Source organism: Vulpes lagopus, chromosome 12 (assembly GCF_018345385.1).
Source record: "Vulpes lagopus strain Blue_001 chromosome 12, ASM1834538v1, whole genome shotgun sequence".
In the NCBI taxonomy this organism is placed as follows: Eukaryota; Metazoa; Chordata; class Mammalia; order Carnivora; family Canidae; genus Vulpes; species Vulpes lagopus.
The window spans coordinates 23332497-23348222 of NC_054835.1; the positions used below are offsets into that span (position 1 = coordinate 23332497).

At 41.9% G+C, this 15726-nt stretch overlaps 1 protein-coding gene and 1 long non-coding RNA gene across 2 annotated transcripts; one reads left to right on the top strand and one right to left on the bottom strand.

Moving 5' to 3' along the window:
* Positions 1-2245: 2245 nt before the first annotated feature.
* LOC121472590 (protein SLFN14-like) lies at positions 2246-11041 on the bottom strand. The gene is made up of 4 exons (XM_041723827.1): positions 9982-11041; positions 7512-7631; positions 5122-5836; positions 2246-3080 (listed from the first exon to the last, which is right to left on the bottom strand). The coding sequence occupies exons 1-4, from the start codon at positions 11039-11041 to the stop codon at positions 2246-2248; spliced, it is 2730 nt and encodes a 909-aa protein (XP_041579761.1).
* Positions 11042-13527: 2486 nt separating this feature from the next.
* LOC121472859 lies at positions 13528-14651 on the top strand. Its single transcript, XR_005983020.1, has 2 exons — positions 13528-13629; positions 14402-14651. It is a non-coding gene; the product is annotated as an uncharacterized LOC121472859 (long non-coding RNA).
* Positions 14652-15726: the final 1075 nt, after the last annotated feature.

A 15726-nucleotide genomic window follows, 5' to 3' on the forward strand; every position in this document is an offset into this window, starting at 1 on the left:
TTTATCAAATTATACATAGAGTTTTAAAAAGTTGAATGATACTGATGCTTATGACTAAATTATAACAGTTCCCTGTTTTTCCTATTCCCTAATCCCTCTCTACTTTTGACTATTTTTCGAGAATGCACACATCTCCAAATATTAATGCACTGCTATCTTCTGCTTCATCTGAAATTAATTAATTGTTGAACTTTGTGTCTCCCACCCAAAGTACCCAAAGTACCCAAAGTACCCAAAGTACCCAAAACTCCAAGGAAAGGTAAAAAGGTTGAAATGTCAAGTAATTGAAGCAGCAAGAGGCAGGGGAGAAGTTCTTCTGTTCAATCCTTTCACCAAGACATCTGGCCATTCGGTTCAGACTGGCCCATCTGGTGGCCTGAGTGATTTTGAGGGGCCACTTTGAGTGCTTTTCCAAGCCCTGCCTGTTTTCTCATCTCTTAGAAAGCTGATGAGCTTTATCTGAAATTATAGCCAGAGGAATATTTCCACACTTTCTTTTGCACTCATGCCTCCCTGGCATCAATAAAGTTGTCCTAAACCTTTCCAGGACTTAAAAGCAATCTGGAAATCAGAATATCTTCAAAGCAGCTTAAAAATCCTTACAAACAGGAAAGCAAGATTGCATTGAAGAGCTTAGCAATTTTGGGGGCTGACTAGAGAAAGGGAACTTTTGATTTTATTTCTATTTCACATACGTTAGAAAGAAGACATGATAGGAACATGTTGCATAGATGTGATGATGCCAACAGCTATTTCTGTGGCATACTTTAGAATGAGTTTGGCACTATCATCAAGTCTTTTAAGCCATATAATGGCTGCAATTCTAGAGAGACCAAATTTAAGTTAGGGGGATGGTGAAAGTTTACTTGAGGAGTTGGACATTTGAACAAGAACTTGTTGGCAAGTAAGGATTTCAGCAGGTAGAGGGGCAGACAAGGGTTTGAAAGCTGAGAAGAGAACATAGCCAGGAGCCAGGAGTATGTACAGGTGGGGTGGTATAGTTAGTAGCATTGCCATCCAGGCTCCCTGTAAACTTATGAGCTAGATTAAAATAAACACCAAATCATAATGGAAGAGCTCAGAGATGTACAAAGGCCTCCTATACACAGACCATTTCCCAGGCCAGCAGCAGAGTATAAGCAGTTTTGAGCCTAGGTGAATGTAACAATATGTAGAGAATGAATGTGAGCAAAGTGCGTCTGTGTTGGGAGGAGTGAGGGCGAAGGTTGGTGGTCAACCTGAAAACTTTAGAAACTAGGAGAGAAGAGAAATTTCATCTGAGGCAGAGAATGTGGAACATTTTGTCACCTTTAGCCTTCTAAATTTGCATTATTTTGTAAGCCTGACCTATCTAGTCCTTGTGGTGAAATATCCCTATTTTAGAGATGATTGCAGTAGTCTAACATTGCCTAGAGTCTTCATACATTTGAATGAGATTACCACTGTTGCAAAGCTCTGCTTGTATAATTTGGCTTCCTATTTTAGTGTTGAATATACTGATTAGCAAAAGTATCTGGCCCACTTGTTACTACAATCCTTACTATGAATTGATAGAGTGATATTTTAATTTATGCATTGGTCTTTTGTGAGCTTGATTACCATAAAGCCATCCCCAAGAGACTAATCCATATTTAGTGCAAAGAGGAAATCAAGTTCTAGGCCCATAAATCTTGAGACCCAAGGCCAGTAAGAGGTCTAACCAAGGTACTGCCCTTGAGATAGCCAATCAACGTTCATAGCCTGGAGGGCATCCTATCTCCTACTCTCAAAATAGGCCAGCAAGGCTGGGGGTGCCTTATACATATTGGGAGAGGAAGTAGAACAAAGGATGTGTTAGAAGAGTAAGTCAGGGTGTATCATGGAATACCTTGGAAATGGGTTTGACCTGAAGACCTCAGGGACTCACTGCAGATATATTGGCAGGGGATGCCACACACTCCATTCTTTATCTAAGGACAAGGTCTGGTCCCTGAAAGATGGACTGGTCTAGGAAGACCAGAGGCAGAGGACCAATCTTCAGTCTGCTATCACTGTACAGGAAGGAGGTGAAGTGGATGGGGAAAAGGACAGTGACAGCGCATAGAATGGAAGGGTCTCGCCCAAGAGACGTCTCCGTGGCTCCACACTATCCATACTTACTATGCCTTGATTTCCTCACTGATAATATGTGAGAAGGAGTGGCCACCACCTGCCTGGGAGAAGGGACACTGTCCTTCCTGGCTGCCTGTACTGTTAAAAATAATTTTCAGAAAGCTGCCCTCTTTTCATAAAACAGGTAGAGGTGTTTAATGGCCCGTGAGGCAAAGCGGAGCTTATGAGCTTCTTCTGACAGGGTCCATTCTGGACTAAGCCCAAACACAATATTCCTCTCCAGGCCTGAAAACTGCTGAATACTGTCTAAAACGATGCAACTGCCCCAAACGCCAGAGGCCTGGCTAAACACAACCTTTGCCACTCCATGGGTTTCAAATAATTCCATTGCTTTTAGAAGTGCACACTCATAGCGTCCTCTGTCCTCCCCTTTCCTGCACAGAATTGCAATGTCTTGAGGCTGATAGCCACATTGGAACAGGTTGTGACACCTTTCGGCCACCCGTTTAACAATTTGTTCCATAGTCAGGCTAGTCTCTGTCTCAAACACCCCAGGCAGAGCCTGGGCACCCACTGCTTCCTCGTAGGCAGCTTCCCTGAACAATGACAGTGTGTCTGGGGCCAGGCTGGAGGGAGGATTTGCTTTGATCCTCTTCATTTCCTCTTTCATGACCATTGCTATTTCCAGAGCACAGTGGATTCCATTGGTGATTGTTTTTCGGGGAAACTGAGCAGATGGAGTGGGAAGACCATTAATATCTGCACAATGGATCTGAAAAGGGTCCAGAAAAATCCAGAGGATCCCGTGATGAAGGTTTTCACTGCCAGCTCCCTTCACCTTTGGATGAGTGATGCTCCTGGCCTTCAAGTACCAGTCTCCATATTTACTGCAGAAATTCTCAGTATCATCCATCACTATGTGTTTAATCTTAAGGAACTCCCCTTGTAAGAAGATCTTCCGGGTCACAGCTTGGCAGGTGGTTTGTTGGCTGAGAGGATGAAAGAGAGAATAAGGTTTCAGGCATATAAACAAAGGTACCAACATGTATTCATTACTACGTGGATTGGAATCAGAGGCTGGTTCTCATGAGAGGCTGATCCATGGATTCGTGGTGTCTGGAACACTACAGAACTGCTCTACTTACAAGTGATCTGCAGACAGAATACATAATTGCAAACCTTCCTCTTTGGGGTTATCTAACTAAATCTGCATGTGAAACTTTTTGAGATGAACCCAGGTAGGAGATTTTATTTCTATCACTACTCTTTTTCTGCTGCTTGGCAATCTCTGAAGACAAGCTCATTACATGGAAAGGAAATCTCAAAAGTAACTTATACTTGCTACTACTGTTACTTAACTTTCTGTCCTTTTTAGAGCTGGAGAACAGGTCCCTAGAGACATAATTTTTATGTGCAAAAAGGTATGAGCTAGAACAAATTCCTCTAAAGCAAGTCCTATCTCCCCTTCCCCTTGTAGTACAAAACCAAAGCCTCCCTAGGTTTTGGTAAGGAAAACATCAGGAGGTTGCTGAGTTCTGTGACATGTCAAGTAGGGTAACAAATCTACAGGGCTATGGTTCTCTGGAACTGCTACTGTGTTTCCTTAGCTCAATTTTCCTTTATAGTATGTTTCAACATATTAGAGGAGGCAAGAAACAACCAAGTTTATTACCATATTATTATATGACCAAGTTTGTTAAAAAATTTATATAACTTGGCTGTTTCTTGCCTCCTCTAATTTGAATCTAAGTTATATCACTTATTCTCACACATTTCCTGATTTTACATATGCAGTCCTTGGGGTTTTACCCCTTATGCTTTGAATCACAGCTACTCATGTTCTCCACCAGTTGGGACTGTGTAGACTTCTTGAAGAAAAGCACTGTTCTTAGCCCCCTCATACCAGGGGTTCAATAGATACTTGTTGAATTTGCCTTTAGACTGGGATATTTTTGACTTACCTATAAAACATAGCCCTCAGCTTAGTTTATGAGATTCTCCATAATTTGGCATCTATCTCCTTTCCGATTTCATCATCTGCCACGTACCCCCATTCTCTCACTGCCCTAGTCAGACCCACTATTTTGATTCTCTCATGTGCCTTTGCACTTGCTGTGTGCCCTTTACCTAAAAAGCCCTCATTTTACTCACTCCTCCTACTGACTTCTTAAGAGTATGCCCAAGGATCTCCTTCCTTGGGGACTATCTGTTGATCAACCTCCAGCCTAAGTTAAGATGAGCATATCTTTATAACCATGTTGAGTGATGCCTTAGCTGCATAAATGTGTTGTTACACAACACTCACATTGCTTATTTTTTTTGTCTCCTTTGTTAGACTTTATGGCCAGGTCTTCAATATGTTTTTCACCTGCTAATACTAAAAGTACACATTCCTAGCATAGAAGTGGTGCTCAAAAAGATTTATTGAATAAATAAGTAAACCAAACCAAAAATTAAAATGAGTTTGCCCTCATTTGTTGGATTGTATAACAACCAATTTCTTTTACTAAATTGATAGGTAAATATTTAAATCAGAGGCAGATTTGCATGTTTTCTGAAATTGTTGGTTCAGAAAAAGTCAAACAAATGAAAATATTTTATAAACAAAAACAAATGGTACTTAAATTCAAGTTCCTGTTAGGTATAATGTCTAATGAACTGAAATACTCTTTGGCTTTAAAGCATTAAATATCAAGCAAAATATATATGTAAAGCAGGACAAGTTTATATCTTCTTTTCTTAGAGTTAAGGCCAGAGATTGTAGGGGAAAAGTGTTTCTAGTTAGAGAAATTTAAAGTGATATATAGTTGGCTAATTTGTAATGAGATGTTCAAGCCTGAGCATTGCAAAGTATCCATCGATAGCTTAACTACCTGATGTTTTGGAAATGTGCATACAGTCTGGGCTCTCACATTTATGCAGCTAAGGCATCATCAAGTCTTAAGCTAAAAACACAAACTGCTTTTGTGATACTGTGGAAAAGACTGACTAAATGCTATGTATATTGTGTTGAGTCAGTGGAACTCTTACGTCACATAATCCTTTAAGGAGTCAGTTTCACAAACATAAAGAATCTCTTTGGGTTTGCACTGGAACAAATCTTTGATTTTCTCCATGATCTTTATGGCTAGGGCTGTCTTTCTGGTTCCCGGAAAGCAGTGGATGAACAATTCACGTGTCTCCTGAAGGCTTTCTGAGAGTAACTCACACTGCTCCTCTATGAGCAAGTTGAAAAACTCACAGCCCAGCTGGTCACTCAGAAGAGATCTGGAACACAGTGAGACTACAATAAGGGCCTGTAACAGGTCTTCCATTTCATCCTTGGTAGTAAGCCTGTAGGATTGGGGGTAGTGCACGAGGATTTCACCAGGGCTACACTGTATGCTGGGCAAGTACATCAGCCTTGGGATAACACACAGTTTCCCTGTGTAACCACCAACAGTTCCCAGTTTCTGCTTTAACTGATGAGCAGTGTTTCGGGCATACTCAAGCCCTCCATTCCAACTGGGGTTTTTTAAGATTGTATAGAGTACCGGGGGACTGTTAACTGCTATTAGGAGAGCATCACACAGAACACCCTCCTCTTTCCTTAAGCCAATATCACTAGCCCAGCTTCTAGAAAATATCACAATCCCCTGAGAACAAGGATATATCTGTGTCTTCATTAATTCCTCGAGTCCTTTATGATCCAAGAAGAGCTTCTTACAGAGAGATTCTGGTTTAAACTGTATCTCTTCCTGTGTCACTGAAAATGCAAGAAATAGAAGTTACTAACTAAAATTTACAAAAGCATATTGTAAGTATTCCTGCAACATCATAGGAAGAAATGAATCTAGCCATGGAACTATGGGTTTCCTTGGGTACACAGAAAGCACCCACTCTTATTTTGATGTAGTTCCAATAATTTGTTTTTGCTTTTGTTTTCCTTGCCTCTGGAGACCTATCTAGAAAGATCCAGTAATCACAAAACCCAGTATTTACTACCTGAAGAATACGAAAACACTAATAGGAAGGATATAGTCACCTCTATGTTTATTGCAGCATTACTTACAATAGCCAAACTATGAAAACAGCCCAAATGTCCATCCATAGATTAATGGATAAAAAAAGGTATGGTATATACATTCAACAAGATGTTGTTCAGCCATTAAAAAGAATGAAATCTTGCCATTTGCAATGACATGGATGGATCGAGAGAGTAAAATGCTAGGCAATGTTAAGTTAGAGAAGGACAAATACCATATGATTTCACTCATACGTGGAATTTAAGAAACAAAACAAATGAACGAAGGAGGAAAAAGACACAAACCAAAAAGCAGACTCTTAACTATAGAGTACAATCAGATGGTTATCAGAGAGGAGGTGGGGGGGGTATGAATAAATTAGGTGAAGAAGATTAAGAGTACACTTATCTTGATGAGCACTGAGTAATATATGGAACTGCTGAATCACTGTATTATACACCTGCAACTAATATAACATTGTATGTTAACTATACTGAAATTAAAATTAAAAAATAATTTTTTTTAAAAAAGAAAGCACCCTCTCTTCACAGGCCAGGACTATGAAATTCCCATTTATGGCAGCTCTTGTACAGGGGAAGGTAACAGAGGTCTTCACAGGATAACCTTCTAGCACCCCCTCCCCAACCCCAAGTTATGTACTACCACAAGGAGGGTATTCCTTCCAGCTAAGGGTTTGTGTGTGTGTGTGTGTGTGTGTGTGTGTGTGTGTGTGTGAACCTGATGCTGTAAGGAAATAGGAACTTTCCTTTAGAACATCCATTCTTAACCATGTGGCAATTTTGCCCCCTGGGGGACATTTGGCAATGTCTGGAATATTTTTTGTCATAGCTGGAGAGGTGCTACTAGCATCTATAGTGAGTAGAGGGCAGGAAGGCTGCTAAACATTCAACAATTCACAAAGCAGCCTCTCTCAACAAAGAATTATCCAGTTCAAATATCGGTAGTGCCAAGATTGAGAAATTCTGTTTTAAGAAGAGTCCAGGTGACCCTGTGGCTCACTTCCTTCTCATTGGAAAGCCAGGGGGCAGTTCTCTTGTGGTGTAGACTCTCAAATTTAGAGAACAAAAGTCACGTGTAACTGGAAGCCCCAAAGGATACAGAAATGTAGTGTGGATACAACAAGTGAGAAGCAAGAGTCAGTCGTAATTATTATTTCAGGACCATTATGTCTGCTAAGTCCTGCACTTAACCTCCTCTAAGGAGAAAGCCTAGGACTAATTGCTACCAGTTCCTCCCAACTTATTTATTTATTTATTTAGTGAACTCTATGCCCAACGGGGTTCAAACTCACAACCCCGAGATTAAATCACATCTGTACTGACTAGGCCAGTCAGGTGTCCCCCTCCACCCTAATTTTAGAAAATAGTCCCTTCAGCTGAAATCAAGAAAGAATACCTGGAAACAGACGCTGTTGCAGAGGCCCCTTAAATTCCAAGACTTTTATGGGAAATGATGGGCTTCCTAGTGTTGATGGAGCTGGTGCACACAAGGAGTCAGCGGCCAAACTGGAAGTTGCTAAACAAATACATGGCAAACTGTCTCAGATGAAAAAGAAAACTTTTTTTTTTTTTTTAAGAGAGGGAAAGAGGGATCCCTGGGTGGCTCAGCGGTTTGGTGCCTGCCTTTGGCCTGGGATGTGATTCTGGGGTCCCGGGATCGAGTCCCACATCGGGCTCCCTGCATGGAGCCTGCTTCTCTCTCTGCCTGTGTCTCTGCCTCTCGCTCTCTCTGTGTTTCTCATGAATAAATAAATAAAATCTTTAAAAAAAAATAAGAGAGGGAAAGAGTGAGAGATGGGGAGGGCAGAGCTGGAGGAGAGGGGAAATAAGCAGGCTCCACACCTAGCACCGAGACTGACACCACATGGCTCCATCTCACAGCCCAGGGATCATGACCTGAGCCAAAATCAAAACTCAGACGCTTAACTGACTGAACCACACAGGCACCCCAGAAAACTCTCTTTCTTGCTTTTACTACTGTTGACATGTGATATGTATCAGTACCTGAGCCACTCTCACACTTTCTATGCCTCAAACAATTCACATATGTCAGGAAAAGAAGCCTGGGGACTCCAGCAGGGTTATCCACCTTCTTCTTCTTCTTCTTTTTTTAATCCATCTTCTAAGTCACTGTGTGACTCATCTTGGGCAAGTCATTTATTCCCTCTCGCATGCCAGAGTGAGCTGGTGACTCCTACGTTTCCTTCTAACTCTGATATTCTGATTCTTGGTCATCCCTAAGAGGAAAAACTTATAGTGGGGATCAGAAAAAGTTAAGCACCGTATTTTTTTATATTGTTATAGTTTGTTTAAGCCCCCATTGAAAGTTTAGATGGAGCAGAAAGTGGTGGATCTCTAGTTTGGGGTATGTGTGTATATGAGAAAAGCAAACTCAAATTTAGGACAGGAAAATGATCCAGCAAAATCACTCAAGTCTTGATCCCGGCTTCTTTTATTAAATTTGAAACATATTGACCATGAAGTCACACCGATAAGTTTTATTCAGCCTGTAAGCCCTTACTGGACTGATTAGAAATCACCAGGGCTGATTCTGAGCCAAACCATGAAGGAAGTAAAAACGCTAGGAGTCTTCCTCCCCACTTCCACCCCTTGTTCCCCATCTCCTTTGCGTCATTTTTCCCCCACTTGGTGGTGCTTCAAGCCCGCGGGCTGAAGGTGTTAGCTCCTAATGTTACAGAAACCATTGAGGTTTGTCAACAAGCTTCCCTTGAAAGAATTAGCAGAGTCATCCTTAATGTGTTTCTTTCAAATACCATCTTTAGAGGGTAACACTGTTGGTGAATGTTTTTGACTAGGACTATCAGGCTGCAAAATTCTTTCAACAGGCAGTTACAGTGCATAAAAGGGAACTCTCACTAACTCATAGCTGATGGGATAACTTTCCCAAAGTGGACTAAAATCCAAGCATTACTTGACCTCAAAGAGTTAATATTCTGAGTCTTCAGAACTGAAAAAAAAAATTTTTAAGATTTTTTTTATTTAAAAATTTTTAAATTTTATTATTCATGAGAGACAGAGACAGAGAGAGAGAGAGAGAGAGAGAGAGGCAGAGACACAGGCAAGAGAGAAGCAGCCTCCATGCAGGAAGCCCAATGTGGGACTCGATCCTGGGACTCCAGGATCACATCCTGGGCCGAAGGCAGATGCTCAACTGCTGAGCCACACAGGTGTCCCTAAGATTTTTTTTTTTTGAGATTTTATTTATTTATTCATGAGACACACACACACACACACACAGAGAGAGAGAGAGAGAGAGAGAGAGAGGCAGAGGCACAGGCAGAGCGAGAAGCAGGCCCCAGGCAGGGAGCCTGATGTGGGACTCGATCCCGGGTCTCAAGGATCACACCCTGGGCTGAAGGCAGCACTAAACCACTGAGCCACCGGGGCTGCCCAAGATTTCGTTTTAAAGTAATCTCTACACCCAACTTGGGGCTTGAAATCAAGACCCCAAGATCAAGAGTTGCATGGTTCACAGATTGAGTCAGCCAGGCACCCTGGAACGGACACTATTTTTAAAAGAAACTTATAATGGGAGATTATTTGTAAGCAAAAATAGCTTTCTTTCTTTCAAGATTTTTACTTATTTATTCATGAGAGACACAGAGAGGCGGAGACATAGGCAGAAAGGAGAAGCAGGTTCTCTGTGGGGAGCCTGATGTAGGACTCGATCTCAGGACCCTGGGATCACAGTCTGCACCAAAGGCAGACACTCAACCACTGAGCCACCGAGTTGCCCCACAAAACAGCCTTCTACTCTTCTATTAAAATACCTGACTGAACAGCCACAGAAGATACCGAAGGGGTTCCTCCCTGCCAACTGGATGACGACTTCTCTTCTGTTTTACTTGAGTGAACATCCAACATCATGGCCACCCAGTGCTCCACCGTCAGCCTTGTGACAGCATCATTCCTCATGATCCAAGAATCCGGGGCCTCTGTGAATACTACACAGCAGAAGGGCTCCACTTGAACCATGCAGACGTAACCGTACAGGACATCTTTTTGGTAGACATTCAAGATTTTGGTAGTGAAATGCACCTTTGGCTTCTCACAGCAGAAGTGGAATGTTGGCAACTTTTCTACACAGTTTTCTATTTCTTTTTTTAGTAAGTCGGGGTTCACTTTTTCTCGCTTACATCCAAACACTTCTTTGCTCTTATCATCTACCCCCAAAATTAGGTATCCTCCAAGAGTGTTGGCAAATGCAGAAACATAATGGGGCAGGATCTCTTTAACCCGGGGGACAATCTTTTTGGTGGTGAACCTTTTAAACTCGACATGGGTTGACTCAGTAAAATTGAGTTTCTCCTTATACATGAGCCTGTCCTTTTGAAACAATTCTGAGGCAGAACTCCTCATATCTTTCTCTTCCTGAATGTTTCTGTCAGGAACTGTCTGAGAATTCAGGTGCCTCACCCTTGATCTTCCTCTTTGGGCTCTAGACTGCTTCTCTCTGAGAAGCTCCAGGGCACTCCTGGCAGTCAAATTGATGGTGGAAGTCAAAGCTCTCTGGTATAGATTGGAGTGCAAGCTGCAAATCCGTAGGGGAAGGCTGAAAACATCTGGATTCCAGGACTTCACAAAAATAAGGAGATTGTGCCCCTGCTGCACGTAGTCCAGGTATTTATGTGAACCTGAAGGAAGGAGCTTTTGGAAAGAAGTTTCCAGATCCTGTCCCAGCCCGTGGCATCGGTAACTGTAGGTTTCATCATCAATCTCTGCTTTGATCACACCCCCTCCAGAATTTAACAGCGCGCAGGTGGCTTGGATGATCTTCTTATTCTCAGTTCTTTTCAGATAGTTATTGATCATCTTCTTCCTGTTCTCTTCTCCAAAAGTCACCCTGCCCACGTGTACAACTGTCTCGGGATAGAGCATTTCCACATCAGTCTGGAGGCCCGCCATTCCAGCAGCCCCTCTGTGCTCCAAGTGGTAACAGAACGAGGTTCCAGTAAATAACCTGGACACAAACATTTCTATATTAACAAGAATCCCAGAGATTCAAGATATTTTCTTTGAAGTCATAAATTATTGGAGACACATTTTAACATTGGAAATAGTCTTTGATATTACCATTCTCTAACTACTTGGACAAGAGCCCGAGCCTTTCCAGCAGGAGCAGGCATAGATAAAGGTGAATGCTTAATATTTGGCCATAATGGAAAAATTACATTGCTAAAATTTTTAGTTGTTTTTCAGTTAAAATCAGGAAGTGGCAATAGTGAGCCCAGATTTAATGGGCATGGGTTGGCATGGGAGCTAAAGCAAGTTATTAGACAATATGCAGAAGTAGGGGTTGAAGCCAAAAGATGCTCCTATTTATAATTCAAAGGGGAAGGGAAGGAAGGCAACAGAGCACTAAGGGAGGATAGTACTGGGGTGTATATGTGATGTAGAAGATCTTGCTATAAGATCTTGCTATAAAAACAAACATAGCATTTGGTATTCTTTATGTGCTATTTTATAGATTTAAAAAATTTTACTCCTGAAAGAATTGCTACTGATACCAAATGCAGAAATCATTTTAGCTCCTCAAACCTCCTAAAAATACAGTTCTTGATACACAGTGTGAGGTAGGAGCAGGAGTTTTCTTTCCCTCCTAAGTAGTTCTGCTCTGTGCCATGGGAATCTCTAAGGCTTGGAAGAGAACTGAGCCTTTGGGACATACAAAGTCATTAAACTGTTGTCAGCCTCCTTTTTGCTTCACAGACCAGAGAACAGCCACCCGAGTTGAAATCAGGGTTCTGAAGCAAATGTTTTAGAAACAACCCCCTTAGCTTTTGCTAATTGCAAAACAAAATTTGGCTAACCTAAGTCAAAATTCTTCCTCTAAAAGAAGAGACCATTTCTTCTGTGTAATCTTCGCCAAGCAGAGGCCATGTGGGTGTTGTTTATACCCACCAACAGGGAAAAAAGTAGGCATCCCAAAGGATGGGTACCCTCTCCTGCCATTAGTTTGCTCTTGGTCACCTTCTCACTTTCTGCAGGCAAACCAGAATCAACCTATGAATTGTTTTTTCATACATAAGCATCTTCTATAGGCAAATGTAAAAGTATGGCTCTTAGAGAAATTTCTGAAAACATTTTATTCATATAATAGAATCACAGAAGTGTTTGGAAGGAACTTTAAAGACCTTCTGGTCTAACCATTTATCTGATTCTCTTTTAAAAAATTATTTATTTTAAGTAATCTCTACACCCAACATGGAGCTTGAACTCACGACTCTGAGATCAAGAGTCACACACTCCCCCAACTGAGCCAGGCAGGTGCTCCCATTTATTTGAGTCTCAAGTCCTCTCTGTAATATTCCCAAATCCAAACAAATTGCTTTCCAGCAACTGCTTGAACACCCCCAGCAACCAGTAACTCACTACCTCTCAAATTAGATCCTTCTGTTTTCTGAAAGCTGTGTTAGAAATGGCTTTCTGGGGACTTCTGCATAGCTCAGCGATTGAGCGGTTGAGCATCTGCCTTCGACTCAGGGCGGTGATCCTGAAGCCTGCTTCTCCCTCTGCCTATGTCTCTGCCTCTGTCTCTGTGTCTCTCATGAATAAATAAATAAAATCTTTAAAAAAAAAAGAAATGGCTCCCTGATTTTTCTTTTAAGATTTTATTTATTTGAGAGAGAGAGAGAAAGAGAGAGAGAGAGCACACATAAGAGAGGGGTGAGGGAGAGAGAAGAGGGAGAAGCAGATCCCCTGCTGAGCAGAGAGCCCGACACAGGGCTCTATTCAAGAACCCTGGGATCATGACCTGAGCTGAAGCCAAATGCTTAACCGACTGAGCCACCCAGGCTCTTGGCTTCCTGATTTTTCAACTCTAATTCACCTTCCTATAATTTCCACCTGCTGGGACCCAAAGAACAAATCTAATTGCTTTTGAACTAGAAAGACCTATACTCTCTTGACTGCCAAGTCTGATTGATCGATGTTACTTGAATGCTGATAACAACTATGACAGAAAGAAAGTTTTCTGAGATTCTAGGTCCATATGAACATTCTTCTACACTTCCCCAAATTTCTCACTCACTATCCTTTTCAAGTCTACAAGTTAGCTAGTCTTTTACTAAGCCCTTTGTGTGCTCAGACATGAATTATACCTAAGATGAGATGGATGAGATTTAAAAAAAATTTTTTTTTTTACCTGTGCTCTTGCTTTTTTCCTCTTGCTGTTTCAGTTCCACATCTGGCTCTGGTCTGAATATTTGCCTTCTGTCACAGCTCCTGCTGCCCTTTGATATCAGCCTGGGAGGAGCAGGAACATGCCAGACTCCCCTAGTCCTCATAACATTGACCCACTGAGGAAGGCTGATAAGAACCCAAGAGAAGCCTATGACAGGGCAGATTAGCAGGCCAGGCTCTGACCTCTGGGAGTGAATGAAGTGGTAATGGAAAAATTCAGCAGTTTTCCAGTGAGTGGCCAAAGCTAAACTTCCCACCCTTGAAGAACAGACTGCCATGACCACATGTGGTACAGGCATTTCCTGCCCCAGGTAACGTCATTTCGTAGTTGTAGATTTATTTTAAAGTGGGCTCCCCTCTATGTATATCCGTTATGAAAATTGCCAGTACATGCCATTACCCTCCAAATCACTTGTTCTGTTTACCTTTATCTTCTTTTTTCTGCTCTTCCTTTTCATTGGGCAAAAGACACAGCCTAGAAAAATGCTAATTGGTGAGGGGCTATCTATCCCTGGGTGAGAGGATTACACATGATTTTTTTTAATCTAATTTCTTTTCCTTTCCTTTTCTTTTTTTAAACTTTTTTTTTTGTTTTTCCTGAATGTCTGCTATGAACAGCAATTGTTTTTATAATTAAAACAACCCAACTAAATAGGAAAAAAAAAAAACAACAACAACAGATGAGTTATCTCTGATTTGAGGATGCTGATTAAACTGGAGCAAGCTCCTTTGTAGTAGGCTGAATAACAGCCACTGATGATTAAAATTACAAACCTGTAGGGATCCCTGGGTGGCGCAGCGGTTTGGCGCCTGCCTTTGACCCAGGGCGTGATCCTGGAGACCCGGGATCGAATCCCATGTCGGGCTCCCGGTGTATGGAGCCTGCTTCTCCCTCTGCCTGTGTCTCTGCCTCTCTCTCTCTCTCTGTGACTATCATAAAAAAAAAAAAAATTACAAACCTGTGTTAATTTATAAGGAAAAGAAGTCTTTGCAGATGTGATTAAGTAAAGATCTTGAGATTAGGGGATTATCCTCCATTATTTGGGTGGGCCCTGCATTCAGTCCAGTGTTCTCCTAAGACAGAGGCAGACGGATGTGATACATACAAGAGGAGGCCGTGATGTGACCAAAGAGGCAGAGAGTCAAGCAAGCAATGTGGCCACCCAAGAGAAGGAATGCCAGCAGCCACCAGAAGCTGGAAGAAGAGCAGAGTATATTCTCCCCTAGAGCCTCTGGAGGGAGCACAGCCCTGCCACCATAGCCATGATTTGTCCCCAGTGAAACCGATGTCAAACTTCTGGCTGAGAGAATAAATTTCTGTTGTTTTAAACAACCAAGTTTGTGGCAATTTGTAATAGCACCCAAAGGAAACCAATATACTTGTCTCCCTCTAAATCATACCGCCAGACAACTCTGCATGTGTTTGTTTTTTTTTAAGAAACTATTCTTTTAGACAACATCATAAAACTTTTTTCACATCCCCCCACTTGTTAGCCTTAATCCTCATCTTTTAGTTGAGAAATAAAGCTTGAGGAGGTGAGGGAAAATCATAAAGGGTACACTTAGCAGCACTAACAAGATGCTTCCCTCCAGCATAGCAGTGGGCCCTCACACTGGCATTCTGCAGAACAGTCTTCCAGAAAGTGCTGATAGGTTTTTTTCAGATGGGGGAGTGGGAGGCTAAGATGTCCATGCTCTAATAGTGTCAGCAAACAGTAGGTAAAGGTTAGTTTTCTTTATTGTAGCTGGAATTCTCAATCCTTAGTAGCCTAATGTGAGTTGATCTCCAACAGGAGAAAAGGGATGTGCAATACTCCCCCAAGCTTTTTGAACAAATAATCTTTTTTTTTTTTCATTAAATGCATCAGAAATAGTTTAGAGTGTACTATAGTCTTTTGAGATGGGAGTTAGAAAGCCCGATCTCTTCCCATCGTCTGCTAACACCAGCAACAGAGTGATTCTAGAATGCAGACCACTGGCCACACTGAGAAGGGGACAGGTTAATCAAGGATGGAGTGGAAGGGAGCAGCTGCGTCCTCATTTTCATTTCTGCTTGTACACCGTTTGCTCAATTGAAGTATAGTTGACATACAGAGTTGTACATTTTTCTTCACTCCCTTAAGTTAAGCACGATGCCACCCCCCCACCCCTGCGCCCCTACCTTAAGCAATCCAATTGGGCACTACTTCCCCTCTTTTGTAACAGAGCAATTAAGTCAGCACTACCTGAAGAGACCAAAAGAGTGCTGCTGAGACAAGATGGTGGCCCAGCAGAACAGGCCAAATGCTGAGACACCACAGAAGACAACGTACTGTGTAAAGAGGGTAGCCTCAAGAAAGAATGCAGAAACGCTATCTAAGCAATATTTTCCCAAGCACTGGTTGTAACTCCAGCAGCAAAACCGAGAA